The sequence below is a fragment of the Copadichromis virginalis genome, linkage group LG15, assembly GCF_057382275.1.
Source record: "Copadichromis virginalis isolate Kocher_CV1m ecotype Utaka linkage group LG15, C_Virginalis_male_GT1.1, whole genome shotgun sequence".
Lineage (NCBI taxonomy): Eukaryota > Metazoa > Chordata > Actinopteri > Cichliformes > Cichlidae > Copadichromis > Copadichromis virginalis.
In genome coordinates this window covers 682,554-710,002 of record NC_140632.1, presented here as the reverse complement: position 1 = coordinate 710,002, position 27,449 = coordinate 682,554, and the positions used below count along the sequence as shown (strand labels likewise).

The 27,449-nt window shown below is 43.6% G+C and overlaps 1 protein-coding gene across 1 annotated transcript; it reads right to left on the bottom strand.

The window, feature by feature from the left end:
• On the bottom strand, positions 1-26,951 carry emilin1a (elastin microfibril interfacer 1a). The gene is made up of 12 exons (XM_085431247.1): positions 26,622-26,951; positions 9,409-9,525; positions 7,409-7,575; positions 6,984-7,083; positions 6,690-6,798; positions 6,436-6,606; positions 3,084-4,358; positions 2,186-2,600; positions 1,823-1,939; positions 1,031-1,048; positions 797-931; positions 1-698 (listed from the first exon to the last, which is right to left on the bottom strand). Exons 1-12 carry the CDS (start codon positions 26,732-26,734, stop codon positions 379-381), a joined length of 3,057 nt encoding a protein of 1,018 aa, XP_085287373.1. The 5' UTR covers positions 26,735-26,951; the 3' UTR covers positions 1-378.
• Between the last annotated feature and the right edge of the window lie 498 nt (positions 26,952-27,449).

Genomic DNA, 27,449 nt, shown 5'->3' with positions numbered 1-27,449 from the left:
TCATTGTGTTCTGTTTTTATTTCCATTTTACACGATGTGCCAATTTTTTTTAATTTAATTTTGGGGGAGGGATTGGTTGTAGATATATATGAAAATATTAGTGAAAACATGTGACATTATTAGATAACCGTGCAGTGGCTTCTTCAGGATACAAAAACACACCAATGGCTCTTGCCTAAAATAGTTTTCCTTAAAGCTGTGAAACACAGAACAAACGACTGTGGTTACAAAGGACTTCTGAAATCCTTCCTGGCACTGAAGGTCAAACATAAGCTTTTGTCTTGCTGAATAGATCCAGTCCAATAATCTGCATTTCTCAGTGGCACTGTCTCTTGGACAAATCAGAAGCTCTCACGCTCAGGATTTTTACACATCCAATCAGATGGTTTCGTAGAGCAGCATCCCACTGAAGATGGTCAGAGGTTCGGAGGAGTAGGCCAGCTTCCCAGTTACAAGGTCGATACAGACCGTGTCCCCTTCCTCCATGGGTAGGATGATGTTAAAGACAGCTAACGCTCCAGGGATGTGCTTTGCCTCAGCCATGGGCTTCTCCAGGCCTTCAGGCTGATATCCGGCCGAGTCTGCTCGGGCCACACCAGTGTTGGACTTGGACAGCACTGCCTCGATCTTTATGTTTTTGTGGCCTGTCAGGATGCCACTGAAGAAGTACTTCCCACGCACAGGAGCTGTGAAATAACCTGAGGGACAGGACGAGGTCATAATGACTGACTGCAGACACCAAGTTGAAATAAAGAAAACCTAAAACTATTGAAACGTCCGTTGTAGTGAAACTCACCTGTTTTGGGATTGTAGGCGTTATTTTCATTGACAAAGACTTCATTGAACACTATGGTTCCCGTGTTCCTCATCGGGCGGGTCATGGCGGCAGAGAAGGAAAGGCGTGGCACGTGGGCATCGGAGCCTGGAGGACCTGATGATAGAGCAGAAACAAAGAGCAGGTGTTACCGTGGATTCGAGATCAAAGAGTTAGTCGCACTTTGATCTGCTGTTTGATAAGAACACCACATACCCTGTTCCCCTCTGAGACCTGGAAAGTAAGATGAAAGACAACAACAGCGAGTTAGACCCAGCGATACCATTCCTCATGTTTATATTGTACATATGCAACATGTTAATGAAGAGACATCAAAGATGCACCAAATACGTCTGTTAATACACGTTTATTTATATAAAAAGTAAATTCAAACTAGTAAGAAGCAGAAGTCAATTTATGGTATTCGTCATTACTCTGACCTAAATTTACTCTTCTGTACTGAAGTTTGTGTCCCAGTGGGAGACGACTCACACATGTGCCTTGTCCCATGGCTGGGTCGCATTAGAAATTCATAGTTCTATAGTTTATGTTTTTTTGAGTGAAAATTTAGAGCAAATCACATTCTACTGCATTTTAGTTGGTGTGATGATTTAAGATTTCAATGGTGATAACGTTATTGTCCCCAATGGGAAATCGATTTGCAGTATGTCCATAGAGAGATATAAACAAACAAACAAACAAACAAACAAACAAACACACACAAAAATAAAAAATAAGCCCAGAGAAAACTACCTAAATTTGATCATCTAGTTGAGAATAATGCCAATTATCAGCCAAATAAAAATGATTTGCTGCTGCGGTGTTAACAGATTGTTCAAGAAGCCTCTGTTTGGTGAAAGGTTTTACCAGGAGTCACATCCTAACGGTACAAATGCACATTCCTAAATAACATAGCTAACTTTAGCTAGCTTGATTAAGCTTAACTTCCATCTTTTTGGCCTAAGATGATCACTACTCTGGTTCCAACACTGGGCCTACAGTATTTACCTGGGGGTCCCATTGGTCCCTGTTCGCCATCTCTGCCCTGAGGTCCTATCCTCCCTTCGGGTCCCATCGGACCCCGGGGCCCTTGCTCTCCTCGGAGCCCAGGTGGACCAGGTGGACCTGAAGGAGTGCAATGTTTGGTGAGACAGCCAGGAAACACTCCAGTACCAGTAACACTATCCTTAAAGAGAACTCGTGGGACTTAGCTTTTAGGCAGAGAGCACCATTTAAATCATTTTATGACAACTGCCTGGAATCTTTCTTTCATCTATTTTTCCCTCAGTCCAAACGTACCTCCCTTCAGTTGGGAGCAACTATCTCTCGACCAGCATTCAAATCCCACGCCATCTGCCCTCTGTGACTCACCCTTAAAGTCCCGTGTTTTGAATCTGTGGAAGTCTCTGACCAAGTCGACCACTGAAGAGTTCAGCCTGTGTATGTTGGAGTGGATGTGAGGCAGCTGGACGTTCTGGATATTTTCAATAGCATTTCCTTGAGAAGTAACTGTGACATTGAGTCCATTAACAGAGGTCCACAGCCCAGACACGTGTCGGTCCAAGCCCTCCTTGATGCCCTCCAGCTTTCCAGAAACCGAGTCGAAGCGCCCAGACACTTTTTCGAGGTTGGAGAGCCTTCGATCTAGGCCGTCACTGGACCTCCGGCACTCCCCGATCTCAGTCACATGGTTGCTCCTGATTATTTGGATCTCTCTGCCCAGATCGCTGAATCGAGTGTCTGAGTCAGCGACGTGGTCTGCCACGACCGTTTGCAGGTTGTTCACCTTGAAAAGAGTGTTGAAAGTTCTACTATGAAAAGACAATTTATTCTCCTACGGTCAGCACATCATCTGTCAGAAAACCCAAATATCTGTAATATCCTATTTTCATAACTGTTCCAAAGGTAACCACGATGCATTTGGAAATTTTTATGAATTTCTCTTGTTTTTTATTGAACTTCTGTTTTCTTTTGTGTGCTTTTGCATCATTTTCTGTTTGCTGGTGTTTTCTTGACTTGCAGTAATTTGAACTGAACTGCGCAGCCCGCCCAACACTGCTCTTTCTGTTTTTCCAGGCAGTTTCCGCTGCTATGCCTGCTGATCCAAGCTACCAACAGTCACACTGATATAGCCTCCTTGTTTTGGTTCATTGCTTACTTTATAGCCACTCCACAATGCAACGCAGAAAAAGCCTTTAGTGGCTTTAAAAGGTTCACATGTCAAACAGATGTGTGCATAACTAGGCTATTATCTGCATCACATTCTTACCTCAACGATGATATTGTCCTTAATGTGGGTCAGATCTGTTATCGTGTGCCCGTGTGTCTGCACAGTCCTTCCCAGGCCCTTCAGAGTGTCATTAATGGAGCTAAAAGTATCCATGACCTCAGCCAGCTCTCCTTGGATAGACTTCAGATCCCCTCCTAATTTTCCACTATGTACAGTGTGACCTTCCAGACGTTTCTTTAGATCATTTATGTTGGTTTTACACTGCACCGTGCACTCCTCCACGTCCTCTCTGAGTCGTCCCACCTCCTCCTGGAGGTTGGAGCAAACCTGAGAGCAGACAGATTCTCCCGAGTCGACTTTTCTCCGCAGATCCGTCAGTGCCGTCTGGCATCTGTTGAGGCTGATCGTGGTGGAGTTTTTAAATGTGAGCAGGTCCTTTTCTACAGTGCTGCATATCAAACACTCCTTAAAATCGCGGCCCAAAGTTTCCACTTCAGTGAAGATCCTGTTGAAGTTCTCGCCATCCTTCCCGGTCACAGCTGTTATCTTTTTCACATCAGTTGTTAAGTTAATCACTCTCTCAAGCAGCGAGTCTCCTGACACCGACAGGTTGTTCAGCTTGGTGTTAAACTTTTGGATCTCATCCTGGTTGGCCACAACCCTCCACTCTAAAGTTTTCACAGTTTCATCACTTGTTCGGTCTCTTGCGTTCGGCCCGCAGGTGTCTCTGCACATGTCTGTGGTCGATGTTAGCCGTCTGTCGAGGAAGGTCGTGATGTTCTCCAGCTTGCTTAAACGTCGACTGTGGTCCTTGACCGTGTCTGCAAGAACAGCCACATCCAGCTCTACTTTACCGATCTTGTAGCTGTGGTCATCGAGCTGAACGAGGACCGAGTTTCGCAGCTGAGTGACGTCTCTCTGCACAGTTTCTTTCATGTTGTTCCCGGTGTTAGTACACCTCTGCTCCGTCTTCCTCATTGTGGTATTCATCCTCTTTTCCAGTTCTCTTAGCCTGCCGTTCAACCGGTCCTCTGTCACTCTTCCCTTTCCTCCACCCGTCCCGAGCTCCTTATCCAGCCGCCCTTTAATAGCGTCACACTTGTTTGCAGTGGAGGTGAGTCGGACTTCGACATCAGACAGCCTCCTTCCCAGCTCGGTGACTGTGTTGCAGCAGGCCTGTGAGCGCTCGGTCTCGCTGCGAGAGATTTCCAAGCTTTGCCTCAAGTGCTGGTCTATGGAGCTGATCCTCTTTTCCAGGGCTGCGATCCGGTCCCTGTCCTGCTGCTGCTGGCGCCTCATGTCCTCCACGCCGACCTGGTGATAACGAGACATACGAGACATAACCGTCATGATGTCAGGCTCATATTTTTTCAGCGTCCTTGAAACTTTGATTTTTTTGTGATTTCTAAGGGTTTCAAAGGTACATTTTCCTGAACTGTAGGTTTGCTTTGTTGTTCTGCTTCTCAGCAGGAGTGATTGTATCTCTATACTAATACCATCTGTATTACTTCACTCTATAGGAGAAAAGCACTGAGCCATCTACACACCAACAGGAAAGCTGCGTAGCCCTGGAGAGTCACCCCACGAAGCCCCTGGTACAAAGTGTTTGTGCTGATGTTTTATTATTTTTATTGTTTTATGGATCACTGTTTACTTAACACAGGCCAGGAAATCAAGTATGGGATGGTGGAGGTGGGGTTTCCACGACCAAACCCCTCTTTCATCTTCTTATCAAAGGTTACAGCGCTCCGTTAAAAGGAAGGACGTTCTGATTCAATATTGTTTCCCTGTAAATATCACTCGTTGTGTAATATTGCAAAGAATTTTTACATATATTATGTATACAGTGCAATCTGAGGCTATAGTAAAGATAAATATTTTTGTCTTGAGCAACCATGTTTGTTTACTTCATCCAATCCCAGACTGGATCCTGTAACTAGCTTTTTTCTTAAATGATGTCATCTGCTAACAAACTCACCATCAGCAGATTTGCACATCCAGCTAAGCTGCAGGTGGATGTGTAATCATATCCTACTGCAGGGGTAGGCAACTCCAGGCCTCGAGGGCCGATGTCCTGGAGGTTTTAGATGTGTCCATGACCCATCACAGCTGATTTAAAGGGCTAAATGACTCCTCAGCATTTCTTGAAGTTCTCCAGAGGTCTGGTAATGAACTAATCATTTGATTCAGGTGTGTTAACCCAGGGTGAGATCCAAAGCCTGCAGGACACCGGCACTTGAGGCCTGGAGTTGCCCACCCCTGTCCTACTGACTGAGATCACAGCTGGCAAAAACACAGACAGTAGAAAGTGAGGCTAAGCTAATGCGTTAGTGCCTTAAACCTGCATTCTATCTGAAGACCAACAGGTGGCGACAGCTGTGGCTATAAAAAGACTGACGTAGGCCTGTGGGTCAATGACTTTGTGCCTCTGTAAACACTTTCCTGCTTGGTTTATGGGCTCATTTACTCTTTTCGTGTCATACTGAATAAAAAAGTATATTTACAAACCTTCGTCATTCCACCTATTTTTCTATTGTGCGAAAGGCTTTATAGCCTTGTTTTGAAACAGGTGCTATATAAATCAAGTATCAGTCAGCACGGGGTGGTTGGGCTGACAGCTAGCCAAAAGTGTCCGAAGCTTCCACACAGGAAGTGACTAACAGTGACATGGAGACCATGGGCAAAAAACCTGCTGATGATGTAAAGCGCTCAGGCTAAACTTTTCTCATTTTTGAGGTAAATACATTCGCTGAGTGCCAATAAGAGCAGAGTGTACATACGGCGACAGACGCAAGACGATATAACGTCCTCTAGTTTACGCAACAGGTGTAGGTGTCATTGTAGAAGCTGCCCAGTGTACTAAGACAATCGCCCTGCTACGACGCTTTGTATGCAGCATTTTAGGTCATATGTGCTCAGAGTGAAGATCTGACAATGCAGGAGCACCTGGGACAAACAAAGGAGTGGCTTTGTGCTATGGTGGGCGCAAGTGTGGGGCCCTTTATGTGTCGACGCCCACAGGGAGCCATGACAGCACACGAGGCAAATGAAAACTCACTTTATCTGATTTATGTTGAATCCCAACAAAAAAACGTAATGCAGCTGGTAAACTGTTTCCTTATTGTCGCTGCACTTTTCTCATCTTTTTCTTCAGTAATCCTTTTTTACTGTTTGTTTGTGCAGCGGTTTATGCTGCAGCATGGGGCCATTATCTTTTACTGCTTTGGGCAGAAGAAATCGCTTCCCACAGGGGCAAAGGCATGAACATCGAACTGCTAGTAAACGAACCACAAGTACGCCTTCATGTCTTATTGGTGGTGGGGAAATAATGGTGATTGTTGCCATATTGATATAATTATGACATAATGAATGAGGACATATTGGACTTTACCTGACAGGAAGAGCAGGACAGAGACACCCTCCTCTCCAGCTCTGTCAGTATCTCTTCCTTTAGGATGTTCAGCTGGTCACCTCCACCTCCTCCTCGGTCTGCTCCATCCAGTTCATTACCTCCTCCATTCACCAGGTGGTTGTTGATCGTGAGCAGCGTCTGATCATGTGCCTAAACGACCACAACAGTCACAGAAATGAGCATCATCCATGCTTGCGTGCACAAACAGCAGACTTCTGGACAGCCGCAGTTACCTGTGTTCTGTTATAGAGATGATCCAGCTTTGTCTGGATGCTGTTGATGGTTTCCTTCATGTGTGGTTGAGCTGAATCTGCAGGGACAATGGCCCCAGTCAGCCCGTGCCTACGAGATAGAAACAGTTTTGAGGTATATCTCCAGTGCAATAAACAGGAATTGAAAGTGTGCCGTCCATGCGTGACCCTAACAACACTTTAGTTTCTTTATTTCCACTAAACAGCGTTTCACTAACACTCAACTCAGTCCATGAAATAAAGCGCGCACGTGTGTTAAAAACAACAGTGACGTACAGCCTCTGGTTTATGCCATTGATGGTGGTCTGCATGTTGCTGAGGTCTTTGGTCAGGCCATGAATGGTGTTCTCCAGCTGTCTGATCTTCTCTGTGTCTCCTGGACAAAAGGAAAGGAAGGTGTGAAATGTGCTGCTTAATGCTGTAAATCTATTTGCTAAATGTCTCGACATGTTTTTCAGTCAGCTACTTATACTGACTGTTTTCATGTTTCCAGATTTGGACCATTTTGCAGAAACACACAGCTCACTGAGGTTCAGTACGTGTGACGCACATAATACGGCAGCCTGAGCTTCTTTTTTTAATGTTATGACCATTTGAAGCAGTCGTCCTTTACTTTATCAGAGGCCACACGTCTTCTTTCATTCTTGAGGTATCAAAACTCAGAAGATAAAGAATATTTTATGATTTGTTTGTAATTTCACCTTCTCCTCCCCGCTGCCCACCACCTGTGTCCGCGACACCAGTCTCAGGTGTCCCCTGTGGTCCACTGTGGCAGTCCTCCCCGGAGTAACCATGGCAACACCTCCACTCCATTTCTGTCACCATCTTGTAAGCTACTTTATATCTCGGTCTCCTGTACGTCCGATAGCTGAGGATGAAAAAGGAGTTTGTGAAACGACATCCAGATTGGTGTTTTCACTCGTCCGACCCCGTGACCCTTTCATCTCGATTGTTTTTAGTTTGTGTTGGTCGTCTTTATAGTGTCCCATATGGAAGAGAAATAGAATAAACTTATAAAAGACTTGCATCAGATGTGGCCTACTTCATATAGTGACTCATATAAGGCTGATATGATTTAGTCATGAACGTGGCCACTTTCTCAGTACTTTCATATATTCTTTTAGGAAGTATCCAAAACATACAAGTTTCATTTTTATAATTTTTAAGGATCTTATATCTGTTTTCACTCTCTTTTCATACAAGTTTCACACAAGACAGATACAAACTTTATAAGATTTATATTTATCTTTTCCATATGGGGTGGCTCAAAAATTGTTTCATTTTCTATGGCCAGATTTAGCTTTATATTACTCTTTTTTTGGTATCATTGTATGGAGTGTAGAAAAGTCAGGATAGATTTTAGAAAAAAATCTATAGGCATACATGTATTAGCCTGTCAGCATGCTATCATCTGTGTTTGGTTTCAAGGTGCAGCCATGCCTGAGTACAGCCTCACAGATCACTAATACAGCACCAAACGTTTCTGCCTTCAAAAACTGCAGCCAACTTGTTCCCGGTGATGACACTGCAAGATTTAATATTTGCAATGTAACCAAGTCAAAGACCTGCAGCGGCCCCTAAACCCTGCATGAGACATCATCATTGTGCTGTACACTGATATTCATGTGCAAAGGTCATTATATGTGAGGAAAATCACAGCAAATCATCTACTGATGATGAATGAGATTACAGGGACTTTAAATTCCCATTTTCCAAAGGAACTGCACTGAGCCAGTACAAAATCTCGTTCTTAGAGCATTCCTTTGCAAAAAAAGAAAAGCATGTTTTATTTGGAAAGCTTTGCTGGAGTCGTATCATTAATGTGCCACTCAGCTCTGCTTCTGAAGAGGTCTTATTTGCAGTCCTAACGCAATAAATAGACCAGAAATTGGCCAAAGCACTCCATAAAGATTTACCATCACAGGCATGTTAACAAGCCGCGGCTGCAAAAGTTTTTTTCCTTTCGTGACTTTACTGTAGGTAACACAGAAAAAAGATTTCGTCTTCCAGCTCCCTTTTCTGTGAGCGTGAGAAAAAAGGTCCTCGTAGAAGAAAAACAAAACAGGGCTCGAAGAAATGGGAGCAAGAGCTGGGCAGAGTTAGCAAGTGAAAGTGAGAGAATCATAAAAGGAAGAAACAGAGAGCAAGAGAAGATTGTTTTTGCAGGGTAGGAGACGAGACTGCGGTGCCTGGAACTCCTGTTGGCTTCATTCTTAGCATAGCCCAGGTTTAGACTGAGGCCCCTGGCAGGCATCGGGATCAAGCGGCAAGGCCAGGGTTAGACAACACAGTGAAAACTTCAAAGGAGGGAAAACATCAGCAATGCTCGATTAATGTTTTCTCCAAGTATTACATCCACGACTGGAAAACCCATTTAGCGAGTCCTATCTCTAGTAAATGTGCTCCGTTACTTGTAATAGTAGATATTCACCCGTCTGCACCAAAGAGACTTTATCACTGAGATTACCCAGAGACCAGTACGGAGCTGCAATCATGTGGAAGCCCAGCTTCAACCAGGCGCCCTCCTGACCTCGTGGTTGAAGCCCGGGAGACAAAAGATTGAGAGAGCTGAGTGAAGTCTACAGACAGGAAATAGAACAAAATGATGGATACAGGGTGCAGGACTCCTGCGGCTTTGAAGACGGCAAGGCTAAACTCGGGGTAGAATCCGGAAACACGGAGACGAGGCATAGATACTCACGCTACTCGAGGACACTGTCCCCAGGCACAGCGCTGGTAGTCCGGCTTGATGTACGTCTCCACGCCATCCTCCATCACGCAGCTAACCGTGCGCGTCACCACATAAGCGCACCAGTTCCTATTGAAGCAGGGAAAAGGAAATGGCAGATGAATGAGTGTGTGATGGCTATCGGTTAGCTCAGAGTTTCGAGTCAGGCGTTAACACAAACATAGCACCTCGCCCTCACTCCAGTTCTGCTCTACGTTCCCTGGCACAGAAAACAGGGAAGGAATGACAATCAAAACTCTGGTCACACGTTGAATGTGAGTCTCCACTGTTTGGAGTTTTTGTAGATTAATATCTCAGACCTTAGACTTGCAGTTATTGTTCTGTGCTGCACTCCAGGAAAATTGGTGCAAAAGTCAGATCATGTATGATAAGTACATGAATTTAACAATGACTGCAACACACCAAGTTCACTGCAGTATTTATACTGCATCTCTTTGCAGTAAACACAGAGTTACATTTATTCACAAATGCCCAGCATAACATTTATAAAAGCCTGTCAGATGCATGATCTCTTTCCACAAATCTGAGAAGTCGTGAACCAGGGAAAGTAACTGCAAAAGTAAATTAGATTTTCTCTGCAAACAGTTTTCAGTTCATTACATCAGTTTTAAAAAATGAAGCAATACCTTCATAAACCAATGAAGGTAGATACACTGTAAATGTGCTTTAAGTATGAAAGCGCCTGTTTGCGTTTTTCCTTACAGATAACAATATAAAAATAAAAGAAATATTCATTTCAGATCTGGCCCACATACCTCAAAGAATGACGGCCCTTTGGTGGCCCAGATTTGGTTTGCCAAAGGTGGCCCACACATGGGCCAGCAGCAGACACGCTGCTGGCCCTGTGATGGCCCAGAACAGATGTCAGCCTAATGTGTACCTTAATCGACCCATGTAATAACTACATGTGCCGGAATATAATAGTGCAAAAGTAACATGACGAAACTCTGCTCAGACAGTGAATGGACCGATTCTTATATAACACTTCTCTACTCTCACAGATTACTCAAAGTGCTCCATACAGCATTCACACACTCGCTCTAAGCTAAGTGCTTCCTAACTACATTCATGCACATTCACACTCTTGACATCCTGGAGGAGTCAGGGATCGAACCACTAACCTTCCGATCAGTAGGTGACCTGCTCTACCTGCTGAGCTACAGCCACCCAGCGGCAAACATGAGTGAAACCTCACTGGGTTTTGGATAAAGTGTACACTCACAAACCTGTCAAACCTGCGTTTGAAACATTAGCTACCATAGCAGTATAGTATTGCAACATGACATTTGGGTCTTCTACCTAAAATAGGAAAATAAACAGTGTCATCATTGCCAGACCTGGCCCACATCTGGTTGACACACACTCTGCCATGACACCAGTCACTCAGAAGTGCCAGCTTGATGCTGGGCCAGACCTGTTTTCTATGAGCCTGGGCCACATAACCCAAACCATAATCGGCCCAGATATGGCATGCCATCACATAGACAGTGCCATCTACACCTGGCTCGTATCTGGATGACATACCACTTACTATGCCAGAAGCCAGCCAGCAGTGTCAGCTTGACACCAGATCCGGGCCAGACCTGACTGCTATGTGGGATATGACCCCCTATGAGCAAGCACTTCGGCAACAGTGGGAAGGAAAAACTCCCTTTTAACAGGAAGAATATATAACAAAATATAAGAGTAAGAAAACGTTTAGCCTAGTTAAGCACATAATGTTAACCCGGGGATGCAGGTCGCTTCGTCTAAGCAAACAAATATCAGCAACATCAGTTTCCAGTTTTTCCAAACATAACTATATTTCCTGTCTTTGTTAACTTTGATGTTCCAAAGCTACAAGCTGGTTGTGCTAATACTGGGTTACTTAGTGGACTTCACACAAGAATCACACAAAAAGCTGAAGTTAGTTTATGATAGTAACCTCACTGTCCACATGGTGTTCTCTCTGGTTGTTTCACTGTATTTGAGCCTACAGCAACTCAGTGCACTTAGGTGCGTAGACATGGTCAACATGACCTGCTAAACTGCTAAACTGCTAAACCAGACAGGTTTGATTGGGATTATCGCACATGAACACTTTTTCTGATTTTTCTGTGATCAAATGTTAATGTCAGAGAGAGTGTCCAGACTACTTCAAGCTGATAGAAAGGAACACTGCTATCAGCTAAGAACAGGATCCTCAGACTACAGCTGGCACAGGCTCATTAAAAAGAAGATTTGAAAACCATTGCCTGGTCTGATGAGTCTGCATTTCTGCTGCAACATTCAAACAGAGTCCAAATTTGGTGTAAAAACCATGAAAGCATGGATCCATCCTTCCTTCTATTAATGCGTCAGGCTGCTGGTGATAAAACTGCGTTTGATGCCACTTTGGGCCACTTACTACGAACTAAGCCTCATTTAAACAACCATCCAATTATGACCACACCTACCCATCTCCTAATGGCTGCTTCCAGCAGGAAAATGGACCATGTAACAGAGGTACAATCATCTCAAACTGGTTTCATGAGTTCACTGCACTCAAATCCCACAGTCACCGGATCCCAATCCTTCTGGGTCACCTTTGGTGCAAGAAGACATTCACATCATGGATCTCAGCAACTGTGTGATGCTGTCATGTCAATATAGACATGAATCTTCAATGAATCTTTACAGCACTTGATTGAATCTATAGCATCGAGAATGAAAGTAGTTCTGAACGCTAAAGGGAATCTGACCTAATGTCTGTGAAGGTTCTCAGTCATCATCGTAGTATAAGGAGCTTGGAAAGCTCCTTAGAAGTTCAAACTGAAGGTGAAACATCTTCAAGCAACTTAAAGAAGTCCAGACGCTTTTCTTTCCAAGCTCCTTAGACCAATCTGACCTAATACTAACAAGGTGTACTATATATGGTGCACACACGTGTCACTGCTGACAGGGTAGCCCTCTGATCAACCCTCTGAACCACCGATTCCCACCTGTTCAAGGAAGCACGATGTTCATTGATCCTACAGTACACACATGGAAAACCACAACACCAAGCATAAAGTGGCTGCAAAGAGCAAAATCACAGATCAACAGCAGCATGCATCTAGAGTTATGTTTCCCGGTGAAGTATTCACTCGCGTCATGTACTTCCCCTCCTTCACTGAGCCCTGAGGGGACTGTAAGTAAGTAAAGTTTATTTATTAAGCGCTCTTCATAGACAGGCCGTCACAAAGCGCTGTACACAGAGATTAAAATAAACAGACAGTTAAGTAACAAAATAGACAATATACACAATATAAAAGGTTAAAAGTAAATAAATAAGTAAAATAGTAAAATAATACTGCAGCTCCTAAGAGCTGGTGGCTAACTTTGTTTGCCAGTGACTTCAGTGGAAACAGCTGCCCGCTGTGGCTCAAATAACACTGGCTGCTTAACTGAAAAGAACTTTTCACACTAAATTAAATCCAATGTTGATAAAATAATGCTCATTATAGCAGCTTTCTAATGCTAGGTTCAGGTTTTAACTTAATCCATACTTTTCACGCCAACTCAAATATTAATCCTAAAATAATTCCCATGAAGTGGACATTTGTTAAAACAGCAAAAAAACGTCCCCATAAACATGCTTTCATAGCACGACGCTCCCACACACTCCCACAGTCTGCAGGCTACTCCGTTTGTCCTCGTCTGCCTTATCGCCCTTGACCCTCTGATGTCTCTCTTGATAACGGCTGCAGATAGATTTGAGACACAGACGTCCTTCAGTCACTTTCTATCATCATTTTCATATTACCCACAATCCCCATCTGCGGCTATTTCTCCAGTGGTCATTACGGCCAATTAGTGTCACTCCCAGAGTCATCTACGCAGAACTATGAAGTGTTTTATGGATAAAATTTGGAGAACACAAGGAGCTCCTTCATCCTGGGAAGTCAGTCAGCAGCTTCAGTCCCTCTTCTGTCTCGTCCTTTCATCCGTCTGTCTGTCAGTCTTCACGTCTGTCACTTTTCTCTCTGTGTTACCGTCTTGTTCAGTCTCACACAGGTTTTGGCACCCGAGCGCCTCTCTGTCCATCTCTGTTTATTATCTGCTACTCGTCTCCTTTCCTTTTTTCCTCCTCCTGTAGCCTTCGTTCTCACCCCGTAAACTGTCCCCCTCCTCATTCCAGAGCTTGTTTCATTGACAAGAAGAGTTTATCATGTTCTGACCCCCATGACCTATTACCTCTCTTCATGGGAAAGTGAACTAATTAGTTGTCAGACTGCTGTTAATGTTTGTTGATCTGAAACATAACATATGCTACAGATGGATGGAATCAACCACATCCACACCTTAAACATGTCAATTTTCAAAAACTTTACTTATTGTTGGAGCTTTTTCCCAAAAGGTTTTCCCAAAGTTCTGGAGAAAAAACTGTATCTGCTTCGGGAAACTTTGCTGGGTCAGGACATTTGCAAATACCCCATCAACCTGATCGCGGTGCCAAAGCCTGTGCGTTACATACGAACGCTGAGCCCATCAGCTCCGTAACATATGCCAAGGTCGCGAATCTGAGACATCCACTTCATCCATCCATCCATCTTCATCCGCTTTGTCCGGGGCCGGGTCGTGGGGGCAGCAGCCTAAGCAAAGAGGCCCAGACCTCCCTCTCCCCAGCCACCTCCTCCAGCTTATCCGGGGGAATACCAAGGCGTTCCCAGGCCAGCCGAGAGATATAATCTCTCCAGCGTGTCCTGGGTCTGCCCCGGGGCCTCCTCCCGGTGGGACATGCCTGGAACACCTCACCCAGGAGGCGCCCAGGGGGCATCCTTGTCAGATGCCCGAACGGCCTCAGCTGGCTCCTTTCGATGTGGAGCAGCATCCACTTCATTTAATTATAATCAATAAAAACAGTTAAAAACAACCGTTGAGCATAATTTTCTCTTGCAGAAAGCAAAGAGGTCCAGGTGATGGTTAAAGAAGCACCTCAGACAACATTTTGGTTTAAATTCATGACGTCAGTCCAACAGTGAAGAAAGGACAGGAGGGCGGGGGCAGAGCGAGGGGAAGACATGCGGTAAAGGATGGATGCTCTCAGCCGTACGGCACGTGGCCGCCCGCTCAGCGCCCCGAGCTTTAAAGTAGTTACTGTTACTTTTCACTGTACACTTACAAAAAGGCTTTTCAACAACTTCTGTTGAGAGTAGAAAAGTTAAAGCACACAGGGATTAAAGTTTCATTTAAAATGGAAACAGCCTGTAAGATTTGTTACTCTCTTTTTTAAATGGGACTTCTTTATGTTTTCTGTCCACAATAATAGATGTTCATAGACGTTCATGGCTCTACGTGACCGATTAGGCTGTTGTTAGTTTTGTTTTCACAGCTTCCCTCCTCACGCAGCCACAAACTGACCTGTGTCTGTTCTGTCTTCTGTTAGGTGCATGTGTAAACCACTCACTCTACAGCCACGGTTTACTTAATGTGATGACAGATTATCACTGACATGTATGAGTGGGTCAAAAACAGTGGTTACATCTGTTAAATCCGCCTGTGATTCCCCCTCATTAACATCTTTTCGGATTGGCTGAAGGGAGCGTCCTAACGTTCCCTCTGATGTGTGCTATGATGTTGAATTATTATTTATAGTGTTCCTGCGCACTGTTTTGGTAGAGCAGTGGCTTAATGAAAGTGAGCTCTGTGGATCATAACCATAGTTTCCTGCTGACTCGATGCTTGATGTCAGCTGAAGGGTGAGAAATTTCACGAGGATAATACATTTTGTTTCAGTGAACACAAAAAGTATTTGTTAATTATTTAGATCTTTAGTGTCTGTCTGTGAAGCTTTTGTATCTGCGTGTCAATCGAGTTGATCCCATAGAAAATAACTGTGCAGATGTTGATTCAACCTGAAATAACCCAACAGCTGCTCTGACCTCCGATCTTTGTCTCATCCTGTGGCGGGTTAGATCGATCAGTAAGGCATCTAACATCTAACAGCATGTTTCAGACAGAGGGTACCACAGCAAGCAGAAAAACTCAGACGTGCTGTTGAGATTTTACTTCTTTATCTCATATTGACACATCTCAAGGATTAAATGTGTAGTTAAACATCTTTAGACTGAAAGAGGAGTTTTCACTGTTCGTGGTCCTTCATGTAAAAGGCTAATAATACATGTGATGGTTGTTTCTCTTTTCACCAATAAGACATGGAGTTTGAGTGGAGGGGTTATGGGAAAAACACATGAAATATTGATGGCAGTTAAAGGCCGTGCGCAGAAACTTGTGGCTTATTTGGTCCGTTTACAGCATATCACGTTGCCTCACACTGATGTGAAGTGGTTTCTAGCCGGTTCGATCCCTGGGCTCTCTGTCCTGGTCGTTGTGTCCTTGGGCAAGACACTTTACCCTACTTGCCTACTGGTGTTGGCCAGAGGGGCTGATGGCGCGATATGGCAGCCTCGCTTCTGTCAGTCTGCCCCAGGGCAGCTGTGGCTACAACCGTAGCTGCCTCCACCAGTGTGTGAATGTGAGAGTGAATGAATAGTGGCATTGTAAAGCGCTTTGGGTGCCTTGAAAAGCGCTATATAAATCCAATCCATTATTATTATTATTATTAGCTTTCAGCCTGGAGTCGGCACCGCTGAATGATATTTGGCTGAAATCACCCAGCGCCCATGCGTCCAAACAGCACTGGAGCTGCCTCTATATGCTTCCACAGATGCAGCACAGACACTCGTGTGATTTGTTCCACTAGCTGTGCATTGCTGTTTTTAATATATTACATTTTCCTCAGTTACATTGTGTTTAATGTCTTTGTAAAACTCGGTCTGGTGGTCGGTTGCACTGCATTATGCTTCGTGGTGGTTTGCTGGGTTACCACTGGTCTTGCTCTCTTCTACTTAAAATGACTGAGAAATGGGAATCGAACATGTTCATCAAAGCAAGAGTAAAAAGAGAGCGTTTCAAGTCACACAGCCGTGGTTAATCGTCACCGCTCATCCTCCTGTTCTCGCACTTTAGCTGACTTGTTTTCGTCACAGGGATTCAGTGGGACAGCGCTGCCGCTCACTGACAGCAGATAAAGCTTAGAGCTGGCAACACCCCGCCCGATTTTCTCTGACAGAGAACAGAACGTCTCATATAAATAAACGTAACCATCGATCATTTTTTCACTTCTGAGCAGACACAGATGTGCAAACACGCATTCGTATCCATATACATCCAGAACTGCCTCGATCTGGCAGCTTTCAAACACTTAGTGTACACACCGCCCTCACTGTGGGCTCATTTTCCAGTCTTTCCATCATGGGATGACAGCCGTCTTTATATTTGTCAGATGATGACGAAGTCTAAGCGCAAAGCTCATTGAGTGCATGTCTGTCCCAAAAGCAGACTTTGCTGGATTTGTTGAAGTTTTCAGGCTCTGTGCTGCATAGATGACACATCTGAAACGTTTCAGCAAACCCGTTTTCTCCTCTCTGGCTAATCAGCATGAAGTTAGGCTTTCTCAGCCGTAATCCAATAAAGTCCCAATAATCCAAACGGCTGCAGAGAAATCACTCAGATGAAAGTGCACTAACTAGACTTGGCATCTTTGCCCATAAGTGTGAAACACAATTGCACGCACACTCAGCTGTGCATTCCTAAACAAGCACTAGCACACGCACAAAGGTAGACGCAAACCTGAGTGTCACCTGCTCATTCTTCACAAACACACATTACTATTGTGAACATCATCATTAAAATCACTGCTCAGAACATAACACGGCAGGAACACGTGTTCCTCCGTGGACACACCGTCAAGACCGTGACGTATGGATACTAAAATACTTGCTTTGGATTTCACAGTGCCGGTGTTTGGACAGTGACACGTTTTTGTAGTTTTGCCTCTGACCAGCACGATGGGGGACTTTAAATCATACAAGCAGGATGTGATTGAAGAGCCAACTGTCAGCGTTATTTCAGGCCGTTTAACAAAATTGCTCCATTAACTGTTCAGCATTGGCAGATGTTTTTATACATAGTGCCCCATTTTCAGATGGTCGAAAGTAATTGGACAAACTAACAGAATTTTAAATAGAAGGAATGGTTTTAATATTTGGTTGAAAGTCAGTGAGTGAAGTGTAGAACATTTCCTCCAACGATATTTTTCTCTTCCTTCTATCTGCTACATTTCGTTTGTTTCGTCTTTCCAAAAAGTTGTGTTTTGTCCAAACTGTGTTGGCTCTTTTCCGTGAAGGCCAGCCTGTGCTTCCTGTTCCTGGGTGTAACCAGCGGTTCACAACTATGAACTTGTTTTTCGTAACCAACTAAAGATTGTCGATTTGATCGCTCCTTAAGTTTTTGCTATTACACTCATGGGATTATTTTGGATTTAATGATGGGCATGTTCACTTGCACTGACATCTCCTTCAACCTCGTACTGAGAGCTTGAGTGGACAGTACCACCAAAACATACCAAGTTCAACACTCAGAATCAGCTCCAGACCTCCAGGATCTGCTTCATTTACCATTAGAAAAATACAGTAGCAGGTTTCGCCTGGACATAAAAGAGCTTGTCGGTCAGTCGTCCAGTTACTTTTGAGCTACTGAAAAAAACTGGCTTTGTGTAAAAATGGCTGTAGTTGATAAACTGTCACAGTCGGGGTGTTTGCGGAGTGGACGCAGAAGCAGACACAGGAGAGAGAAAATGAAGGTTTAACAAAAAGCCGTTTATTTGGCTGATAGTAAAAAACCACCAAACAAAGGCGAGGCGAACTGGGGCAAAACTAAACTAGAAACTAAACTGGGAGCAGCTAAACTTACTATGACGACTAAGACGTGAGACATAACATGTAAACTGAACAGCAGCATGCAAAACTTTGAACATGAAGTAAACTAAACCTGCCAAGAACACGAACACGAAGAGTAGAAAGCAAGACTCTGCGACCCGACGTGAAGTAAACAGACGACCCAACAATGAACAGAGGAACACAGAGGACACATGCACAGAAGGGTAACAAGGGAAGTGGAAACACCTGGAAACACAGCTGATACAAGTGAACACGACGCCACAGGGGAAGCAAAACTAAACACACCGAACATGGAAACACAAGACTTTCAGACAAAACAGGAAACATGGAAAGACGTAGACTGTGACAACACAGGCTTGACGACGGGACATGGAACACGCAGACATGAAACGCACAATAGACAGAACGATACACAAGGAGAGGAAGATAGAAACAGGAAGCAACACATGAACAAGGGAGCATGGATGAAACTAAGACATACTAATAATACACTAGAACTTACCAATTACTCTAATAAATCATGAGGAATCAAAAACAGTAAATAAACCTAAAATGCTGGTCACAGTCCCGCTGTCATAAACAGCTCATGCATTAGTTTTGTTAATGTCCTTGAATCAGAGCTGAAGGTCTACACGAGGGCTGTTCGATATAACGATATAAAAACATTTATCGTGTCCTATCACGCTATCGTTGGTTTCGTGGTGTCGTAAAATAAACTGTTTATATTAATATTGTTTCATCGTTTGATGGTCACTGTAGTGGCTACATTAATTTCTTAAAGTAAACCTTTCACAATAAAGCTTAAGATCCTGTTGAGACTTTTCAAAATAAACTGAATCATGTGAAAGAGTATGCAGAGAGTTTATGGATGAGAAACAAAAAAGAGCCGTCAGGTGCTAAAAAATAAACCTTAGACTCAGACCTTGAAAGGAAACGGCGCCGTTACAACTTGTGTCTAAAAATGTGTCGTTGCATGCATCGGTTAAAACACTCGACTCCAGCTACACGACGCCCAGCTGGAAACACTTCAAGTCGAGCTGCCCGAGATTCACAGAATTTACAGAAAATGTTACATTTTTGTGATTTATATCGTTATCGGGAAGACAGATGTCTGATATCGGGATATGGTCATATCGCACAGCCCTAGTCTACACTTACTGAAGCTGACCGATTGATCCAGCGTGATGGCATACAGAGGCAGAGCTACAAAAAAAGTGTGTCACTTGCCAAAATTGTACCAGTTGGATTGTATTCACATGAATCCCAGTACGCTGCTGTACTCCCAAATTAAAGTGCACAGCTGTTGCCAGTATTGAATCCTTTTTCTACAGTTTGCTTACAATAAACATGATTTACGCTTTACTGCTGTTAATGCATTTTAATGATGAGAAAGCTTTCCTTTCTTTGCTTTCTTTGCTAAACTAATAAAGCATTAAAAAAACTTGGATTGTTTCCGAATACTCACATCCTGTTAGATAACTCACCGACTGAAACTCTAAACATGTCTAAGAGTAAATGGCATTAAGACATTTGGACTTTGGAGAAGTTTGTAAAGCTAAAAAGCTAAAAATCTGAGTTATTACAGGCAACTGAGAATTAAAGCGCTCGTGTTTGAAATGCACAGGTCTCCATGTATGGGTCTGTACTATTGCCTCCCATCAGGGGCCATTCAGCAACGTTTCCTTTACTATATCAGCTCCACAGTATAATACTGCACATGTGCAGAGCAGTTCCTGCACATGCTTCAGGATGTTTATGGCTACATTGTGTATTTTCAGGATGCTTGTCTGACAGTAGTAGATAGAGCCAGAAATGTAAAGCTAAAGTACAATGATATTCAATCCATATTCAAACATCTATTGTGCTGTGCAACCAAACATTGTTAAACCTGCTGAACTGTAGTTGAAACTCACTATGTAGGCTGAGTCTGTAGACGCTTTCCTTGTGCCAGTGCAAGTGGAAAGAGTTCAAGTGGAAGTGGACAAACTGGTTCAGGTAATTACAGAAGAAGGTGTGACTGAGGCTGGGGTCATGTGGAAGTAATCCAAATGGACACACAGAGAAGGCATTTCAAAAATCCACATCCATTTATTAAATTGCATTGTGTAACCTTTTTTTTATCATAGCGCTAAAAACCCTTTAAATCCACACATTTGTATCAGTATTTCCTGAGCCGCTCCTTCCCTCAGACACTGTCACATTTACAAGTGTAACTTTGTTCTCACAGCTTTGAACCATCAGCAGTAACAGAGACTTCTGTCAGATAAGAGGACGTACAAATGCAGCTCTTTGGAGGTGTTCATTGCACAAACAGTATTGTCTGGCTTTTTCTTTTTCGAGGCAGGAGGTCATGTGATGAGCCGATTAGTTTTTATTGACAGTTGTAATAAAGAGATTAGCGATGGCACACTGGAAATGTTCTGGGATTGAGAAACTCACAGCATCTACAGTAATTTCCATCACCTGTCGACCTGCCGGTCGTACTGCAGAAAATCAGCATCTGCATGAGAAAGGCAGGACAGGTTTTTTACTTCATTTCAAAAACTTAAAAAAATGTCCAAGATTTTCTCTAGCAACTTTTTTTAAACACCCATTTATCGGGGATTAGCTCATAACTCATGTGGTGGCACAGTAAAGTCGGGCCTGGGTTCAAAGCTACCAGCTGTTAAATCACAAATTAACTTTGACTTTTGTGGAAAGCTGAATTCAATTTCACTTAAAACACTAAAGCTACAGACCACAAAACCAAAACAAAATACTGAAAGGGGCTAAAAAGTAGAGTAAAGGTGAGTAAAGTGAAGGTGAGTATAAAGTTACTTTAACATGATAAGACATACCTGCTGCCTTGCCGCCTTAAGATGTTGCTGATTTCTAAGGATGAACCAGGAAATTGCTTAGAGTTTGTAGCTATGAACAAGTGTTCTCTTGTAAACAGTAATGTGAGTCATTGTTACCAGAAGGTTAATGATTATAGCAGCTTTAAGTCAACGAAACGGGAAAGCCGCGCCTTTGCAATGCAAGAAAGTAACCAAACGACTGGCCTTGAATGCTGGCTTCACATCCTCACATCCACGTCGTCAGTCTCCCACAGTCACAAACATGCAAACTATGCCTTCATTAGCTCTCTGGCAGACACAGAGCAGGGAATCTTTGAACGTATGCGTCTTGTCTTTATATACAGAGCTATAACTCAGCGTGAGTGAAAGTCTTACACCTGCCTGAACCTTGCTTTAATGCCCAATAAATTTCAGCTCCCTGTAAAACAGCAGACAGAAACTTCACAGCCAAGCAGGAAGTTGTGATCTGACATCTCTACCCACGCATTCCAGGTTCATTATATTCAGCAGCATCACTGCATGGGACCTGCACAGAGAACGTGCGGGTAAAGTAGAATATTCGCATCGAATGAGTGGGCGGAAGAGGGAGTGAAAGAAAGAAAGGAGTGGGCTGAGGTTTAATGCTTAAACAAAGAAATCCTTTGGCGGCGTCTATTGTTGAGGAATCTTTCACTTATCTTCAAGGAGAGGCCTCGACAGCAACCTGAATGAGTGGGTTGAAAGGGGTAGGCTAGCATTTGAACTGTGAACCGGAGGTCGAGCATCCCTATGAAGTCCTTGTACACACAGTGAAAGGCACACGGATCGCCACGGATGACTCGAGTGCACTCACTCATGCTTGAGCGATCCCATTTGGAGAGGCTAACGTACAGAAAAGGCAGGCGCACGCATATTTCCAGGCTCTGCACACGTTTTACTGGCACGCACACCAGGACGTGCGTGACTATGTAAACTTCTCTCTGATTGTTTAGCCTGACGGTCACCAAGATATACTGAGAATGTCTAGGATTCTGCCATTTGCTTTAATATTATTGCTAAGACACATCAGCATTCGGAGGTCTGCGGGGGATTTTTGGTGACCCACTTGAATTTTAGCCATTTATGGAAGCGTGCGCATTTAGAGCATAAGTGCTCAAAGCCTTAAAATCACAGTTGCCCAGAATAGCAAGGTAAAGCTCTCCAAGCTGTTTGTAGTACAAATGTCCTGTCATGGCATCCGTGACCCGAGTCGAGGCTCATAGTCTCAGCTGTTGAGCTGTGTGGGGGGATGTGATGGGAAGAAATCCCAGTCTTTATAACTTTCTGTAGGTTTATGTAAACAAAGGACGGCTTCCTCATATGTGATGCGCACTGAAACTATGGTAATTAGGTTACAAAGGCTGTGCCTGGAGAGCATCCCTGTTCCCACATGGCATTAGCATATTTAAGGAGATGTTTTTTATACTGACCTAATTAACAGGAAGCAGAAAATACGGATAAAGTGAATTTGAGCACGTTCCAAGTTTTGGTTCAATAGGAGACAAACAGCCTGATCCACCGGCTGCATAGTGCAGCGTTAAACATGTTCTAACTGTGCAGTCCTATTAAATTTACAATGAAGTTTACGCCCCTCACTTCTGAGTAATTTTGTGGGTAGATGTGTCATATAGATGGGTGATTGTTAGGGAAATATTACACTGACAGAGATGAGCTGGAGCTGATCAAACACGTGCCAAAAAGACAAATAGAGGACATGCTAATCACTTCTGTGCCAGTCAGACAAATCAAATAATTATGTTCTTCAATTCTGTTGCAACAACAGTTAAAGTAATAGCCATGCTTAGTGCAAATTAGCAGATGTTACCATAGTAACATGCTAAAACTAGAAAGCTCATTGGAGCTTCTTAGCTGCTGCTTACATGAGATGATATTTAACACAGTCTTCAATTTAAACTGTCAACGGTTGCCCCAAAGTGCTTCATATTGGTAAACGGCCTAAAAATCTACTTGAGCATTCAAACAACATGTTACGTTCACGTAACCACCGAGATTTATGCACATTCACAACACTTCAGAGCAATTTGGGGTTCAGTATCTGACAACAGTCAGTGTTGTCTTGTGTTGTGGGTGTCAGCCACCAGGTTTAAATAAAGATAACCAACACATCAGCCCGGTTCTTAGTCTGTGTACAGATCATTGTCCATTCACACTATGGATGCTTATCAGCTTTGATAAAGTGATACAAAGCAATAATATCTGAGTAGGCCTACAGTTGGTGATTTTGAGATTGGATTTCAGCCACACAGACCGTTTGCCCGCATACAGACAAACTCACTCAAATGTTACAGGTCGACAATTCTTGGACTACGACAGAAACGTGAAAGCTTCCTGCACCCATGCCCCCTGATTCTGCACATTCATATGCAAACATCTCTTTAACAACACTGTTTACTTTTTACCCTGAGAGCGACATCAATTTCTGCTTGGAATTTCATCGCAACTCATCCAAAAGTTGTTGAGACATTTCACTCAAAACCACAAATTTGAACTCCACGGTGGTCCTAAAAGAAAAAAAAGCTACCACGAATGCTGAGATCATTCAGCCTGTATCAGCTGGCAGGCATTACCATCCACACAGCCAAACTTAAGCACTTGAGTGTGTGAGAAATTCAACCCCCTCATTGTTTAGTCTCACCGTGCATTAAGATCGGCTGAGGGAGCACTTTATGAGGTGTTTATAATTTATAAACGAAGAGCACAAAGTGTTGGATCACATGTGGGTGAACAACAGTTGTGAACATGATATTTTGGGCTAATGCTTAGTTGAATCTAAGGATTAGTTCCCTGTAGATTTATGCAGATGTGGTCAGTTAGGTTTTGCATGCATTGATGTTAAATAAAGAGGACTAGAACCACCGAACGCTGCCTTTAAACTTCTGCGATGCTTAATGAACGGATGCTTGCTCAGACGCAATTAAGACAAGCTAAGTTGTGGACAGCAGCTCCCACATTGCTGAACAATCCGAATCTGCTCTTGTTTCCTTAATAATTCCTTAAACAGAAGAAGAGAGTTCTAAACAGAAAACCACAATGAGAAGGTTAGAAAGTGAAACAGAGTCTTGTGGTTCTGCCGGTAACTTTTGGTCAAGAAGCTTTTGGAAATTTCACATTTGATTCATTTTTCAGTGGATCCTTAAACCTTAGGCCCAGAACAAAGAAGCCTTTGTCATTCAGTTATGAAGGACTGACAGCAAATCTCGGTGTTTACGACTGACGTTTCAGTTCAGCCACAGGAGTAAGTACCAAAAACCATCAGGGCTCCGCATTCAAGACTTTTGTTCTCAGTGTCATGTTTGAGGACACCAAAATAAAAAGTTTAGACTTTTGAGTACGGAGAGAGGCGACCGACTTATTCCAAAGCCATTTGCTGCACAGGGAGGTACAACAAAGTTACACATTCATTTCATTTTGCTCCAGATTACTCCAGTGTCTGAATAAGTGTACAGTGCATTTGTCTCCCTTTGTGACCCATGTATAAGGGAACCTAAGTGTGATAACTAACAGACGGTGACAGTAAGCATGTTCTGCTCCTTGCTACCCTCCAGTGGTGATCTAATGCCTCGTCCATCAAACTACCAACGAGCCAAAACAGGTCTGCAGTCCACCTGCATCCATCTCCAACATCTCCTCCGCTCTTCCTCAGTCAATATCTGCAGCTTGGAGATTTTGGCAGGAGATGTGTCAGAAAGCTCTGGGTCCTCCTGATCCCGCAATCAAACCTCTGCTGGATGTCTCCAGTTCATACCAAAGCCTTTGCCGCTTTTGGAATACTTCACACATCTGTCAAAACAGATCACTTGAGTTCAAACAGATGTCAGAGGGGCAAACTGCACCGTCATGGGCCAATACATTCTTCTTCCTGATACGTCACTTTGTGTGTGCGTATGTGTGTGTCCATCACAGGCCAACCATGGTGACTCCTTCATAGCCTGCTGGTTGCAGCAAAAGGAAGCCTTTTAAGAAGCAAAGCCCCCCCTCTGCCCCTGTCAGTCTGTCTTTTTTCTTGTCTTGTCTCCCCTCCCTGCCTTGTTGTCACTCTTTCACTCTCTTTTGCCATGCCCGCTTGCTTGGTCTCACTCCAGATAGCCTTTTATACCACTTTTTCTACTCCTGCAGAGACAGAGAACGTTTTATGCCTACTTGTCTCCGTCTGATTTTTTTTCTTTTAGCTTCCTATCTCTTGCTTCCACTCGACCAATCAACTCGTTCTCCATCTCCATCTTGTGTCCTCCTGTCTGTGGTTACAGCTCAACTTGAATGCACACGTGAACAGCTGCTTTTCGTCACAGACAGCATCAGCAGCACAGAAACCTGATAGAAACCTCTGTCGCAGGAGCTCAGCTCCCAGAAGCTTGGCCTATCCTGCCGACACATACACACTAACTACAAACACATGCAGGCCTCGAGGCAGACCCACACCACATGTGAGTGCAGTGAACCTTTTTATTCACACACATGTGCGACTACCTACATCATCAGATCAGTTCTTTATTCATCCATTTACAGCCGTACAAGTCACTCGCATTGTCTGAGGGGGTCGTCCACACACGGGCCCCTGAAGGAGGCGATCAATTACATGCTAATAACAACCTACGGGGTGGATACAGGATAATAAAAATTATACGCCCACTAACAATATCATTGGCCGGGTCTGAGCTGGGACGCCATCAGTGACTACTAAGCAGCTGTCTTAGGATCAAAACGGGAATGGTGCAAATCCAGCTGAACCAGCAGTTCTGAAAAATGAAGCCAACATGAAAGGTTAAAAAAAAACTAACGGAATTACAAAGCATGTTTACAGGATAGAACAGACGGGTAACAGACGTCTCCGAAAACGTCGGAGCCCTTTTGAAAATATGCGGTGTCCTGATAAACTGAGCAGATATTTGAGGTTTACACAGCTACATTCTCGCCTGAAAATATGTTAAACGTTTATTTTGTGACCCAGAAAGAATAATAAGAGTAATATTAAAACTAACTAGCTGCCGCCATTGTTGGAAACTTAACAAGCTCCAAAGCAGAATGATAAATCCTCCTCTGACACTTGAAGCCTGTGAGAGATTCAGGGCCTCCTGAAAAATGTTCACTTGGGGATCTGGAACAGTAAATGTCTGTAATTCCTATAAGCTCTGTCCAGCTCCGGGGCCCCTGAATCATCACACTCCACCCACCCACTCACTCACTTACTCACGCTTTATTCTGCTGCGTAAGAGACTTTATCACCAATAACACATTTCATGTGAAAATGAGAATTCAGACCACGTGTGAGCTGCTTATAAACGGCCCATTCATCTGATGCTTGAATGGTTTAAACAGATACAAGCAAACTTTAAACAGTTGTTGACTAATAGATTGTTGCATCCATGAGTTCATCCATGAACGGACCAGTGGGGAAATTCACAGGTCTCGAACCTTTCTTTGGAGAAGAAAAAATAACAAAGCAAACTTTTTTAACCAAAGAGTTTAATTTGAAACTATTTTTAGGTAAACAAACGTTTTAAACTGAACGAGTCACAGGTTGGTGATCTCTGCGCGCGGTGGACCTTACCTGTGCCTGCTCGCCGCTCTCTGACCCGCTGGAACTGTAGACTCCGCGTATCCCAGACCCGAACACACACGGGCTAGTAAGAAGGTAAGCAGGTAAAATAAATGCTCCATCATTAAATCCAATGTAAGTCAAAGACAAATGAAAGTCATTTAGGTCCAAAGTCTCTCCAAGAAAAAGCCCGCTGGATCCGTTCAGTGACGCACAGTCGGTAAATGCAGACGCAGAGCCATGACTTCACAGGATGATGAAGACCCGCAGAGTCCAGTCAAGTGCATTTCAGACGCTAAACTGCGAGCGTGCTGGAGGCAGACTTCCGCTGAAGAGCGAAGGAACAAGAAGCAAGTTTGCTGAGCTCAGTGAGCCCCATGCCAGCTCCCTCCCTCCCTGCATGCCCCCTACCCTCCCCCGTTTGTCTGTTTCGCTTTGATACTCAGTTTACTGGAAGTGCACTTCGCTTTCTACTCTGCTTCCCAAGTGTACTCATGTCGACGTGCGTGACGCTTTTCAGTGTGTTGTTATCTTTTTAGTAAGTAGTAAAGTTGATTTATTAAACGCTTTTCATAGACAGACAGTCACACGCACAGAGTAAAGTTATTTTTAAACTTTACTTAATAAACGTTATAACCTAAATCGTCAGAATACGAAGTAGACTCCTCTGCTCTCAGGCCCTGCGCCAAAATCACAGTGTAAATATAACTGTGGATAAACTGTATAGAAAAGATGGCCATAACTTATCTAGATGGATGAGTTAGAACAACAACCTGTCTCTGAACTATTAAAACCGCCCAAAAATATACTTTAAAATGTGTCAGTTTGGACACATTTTAA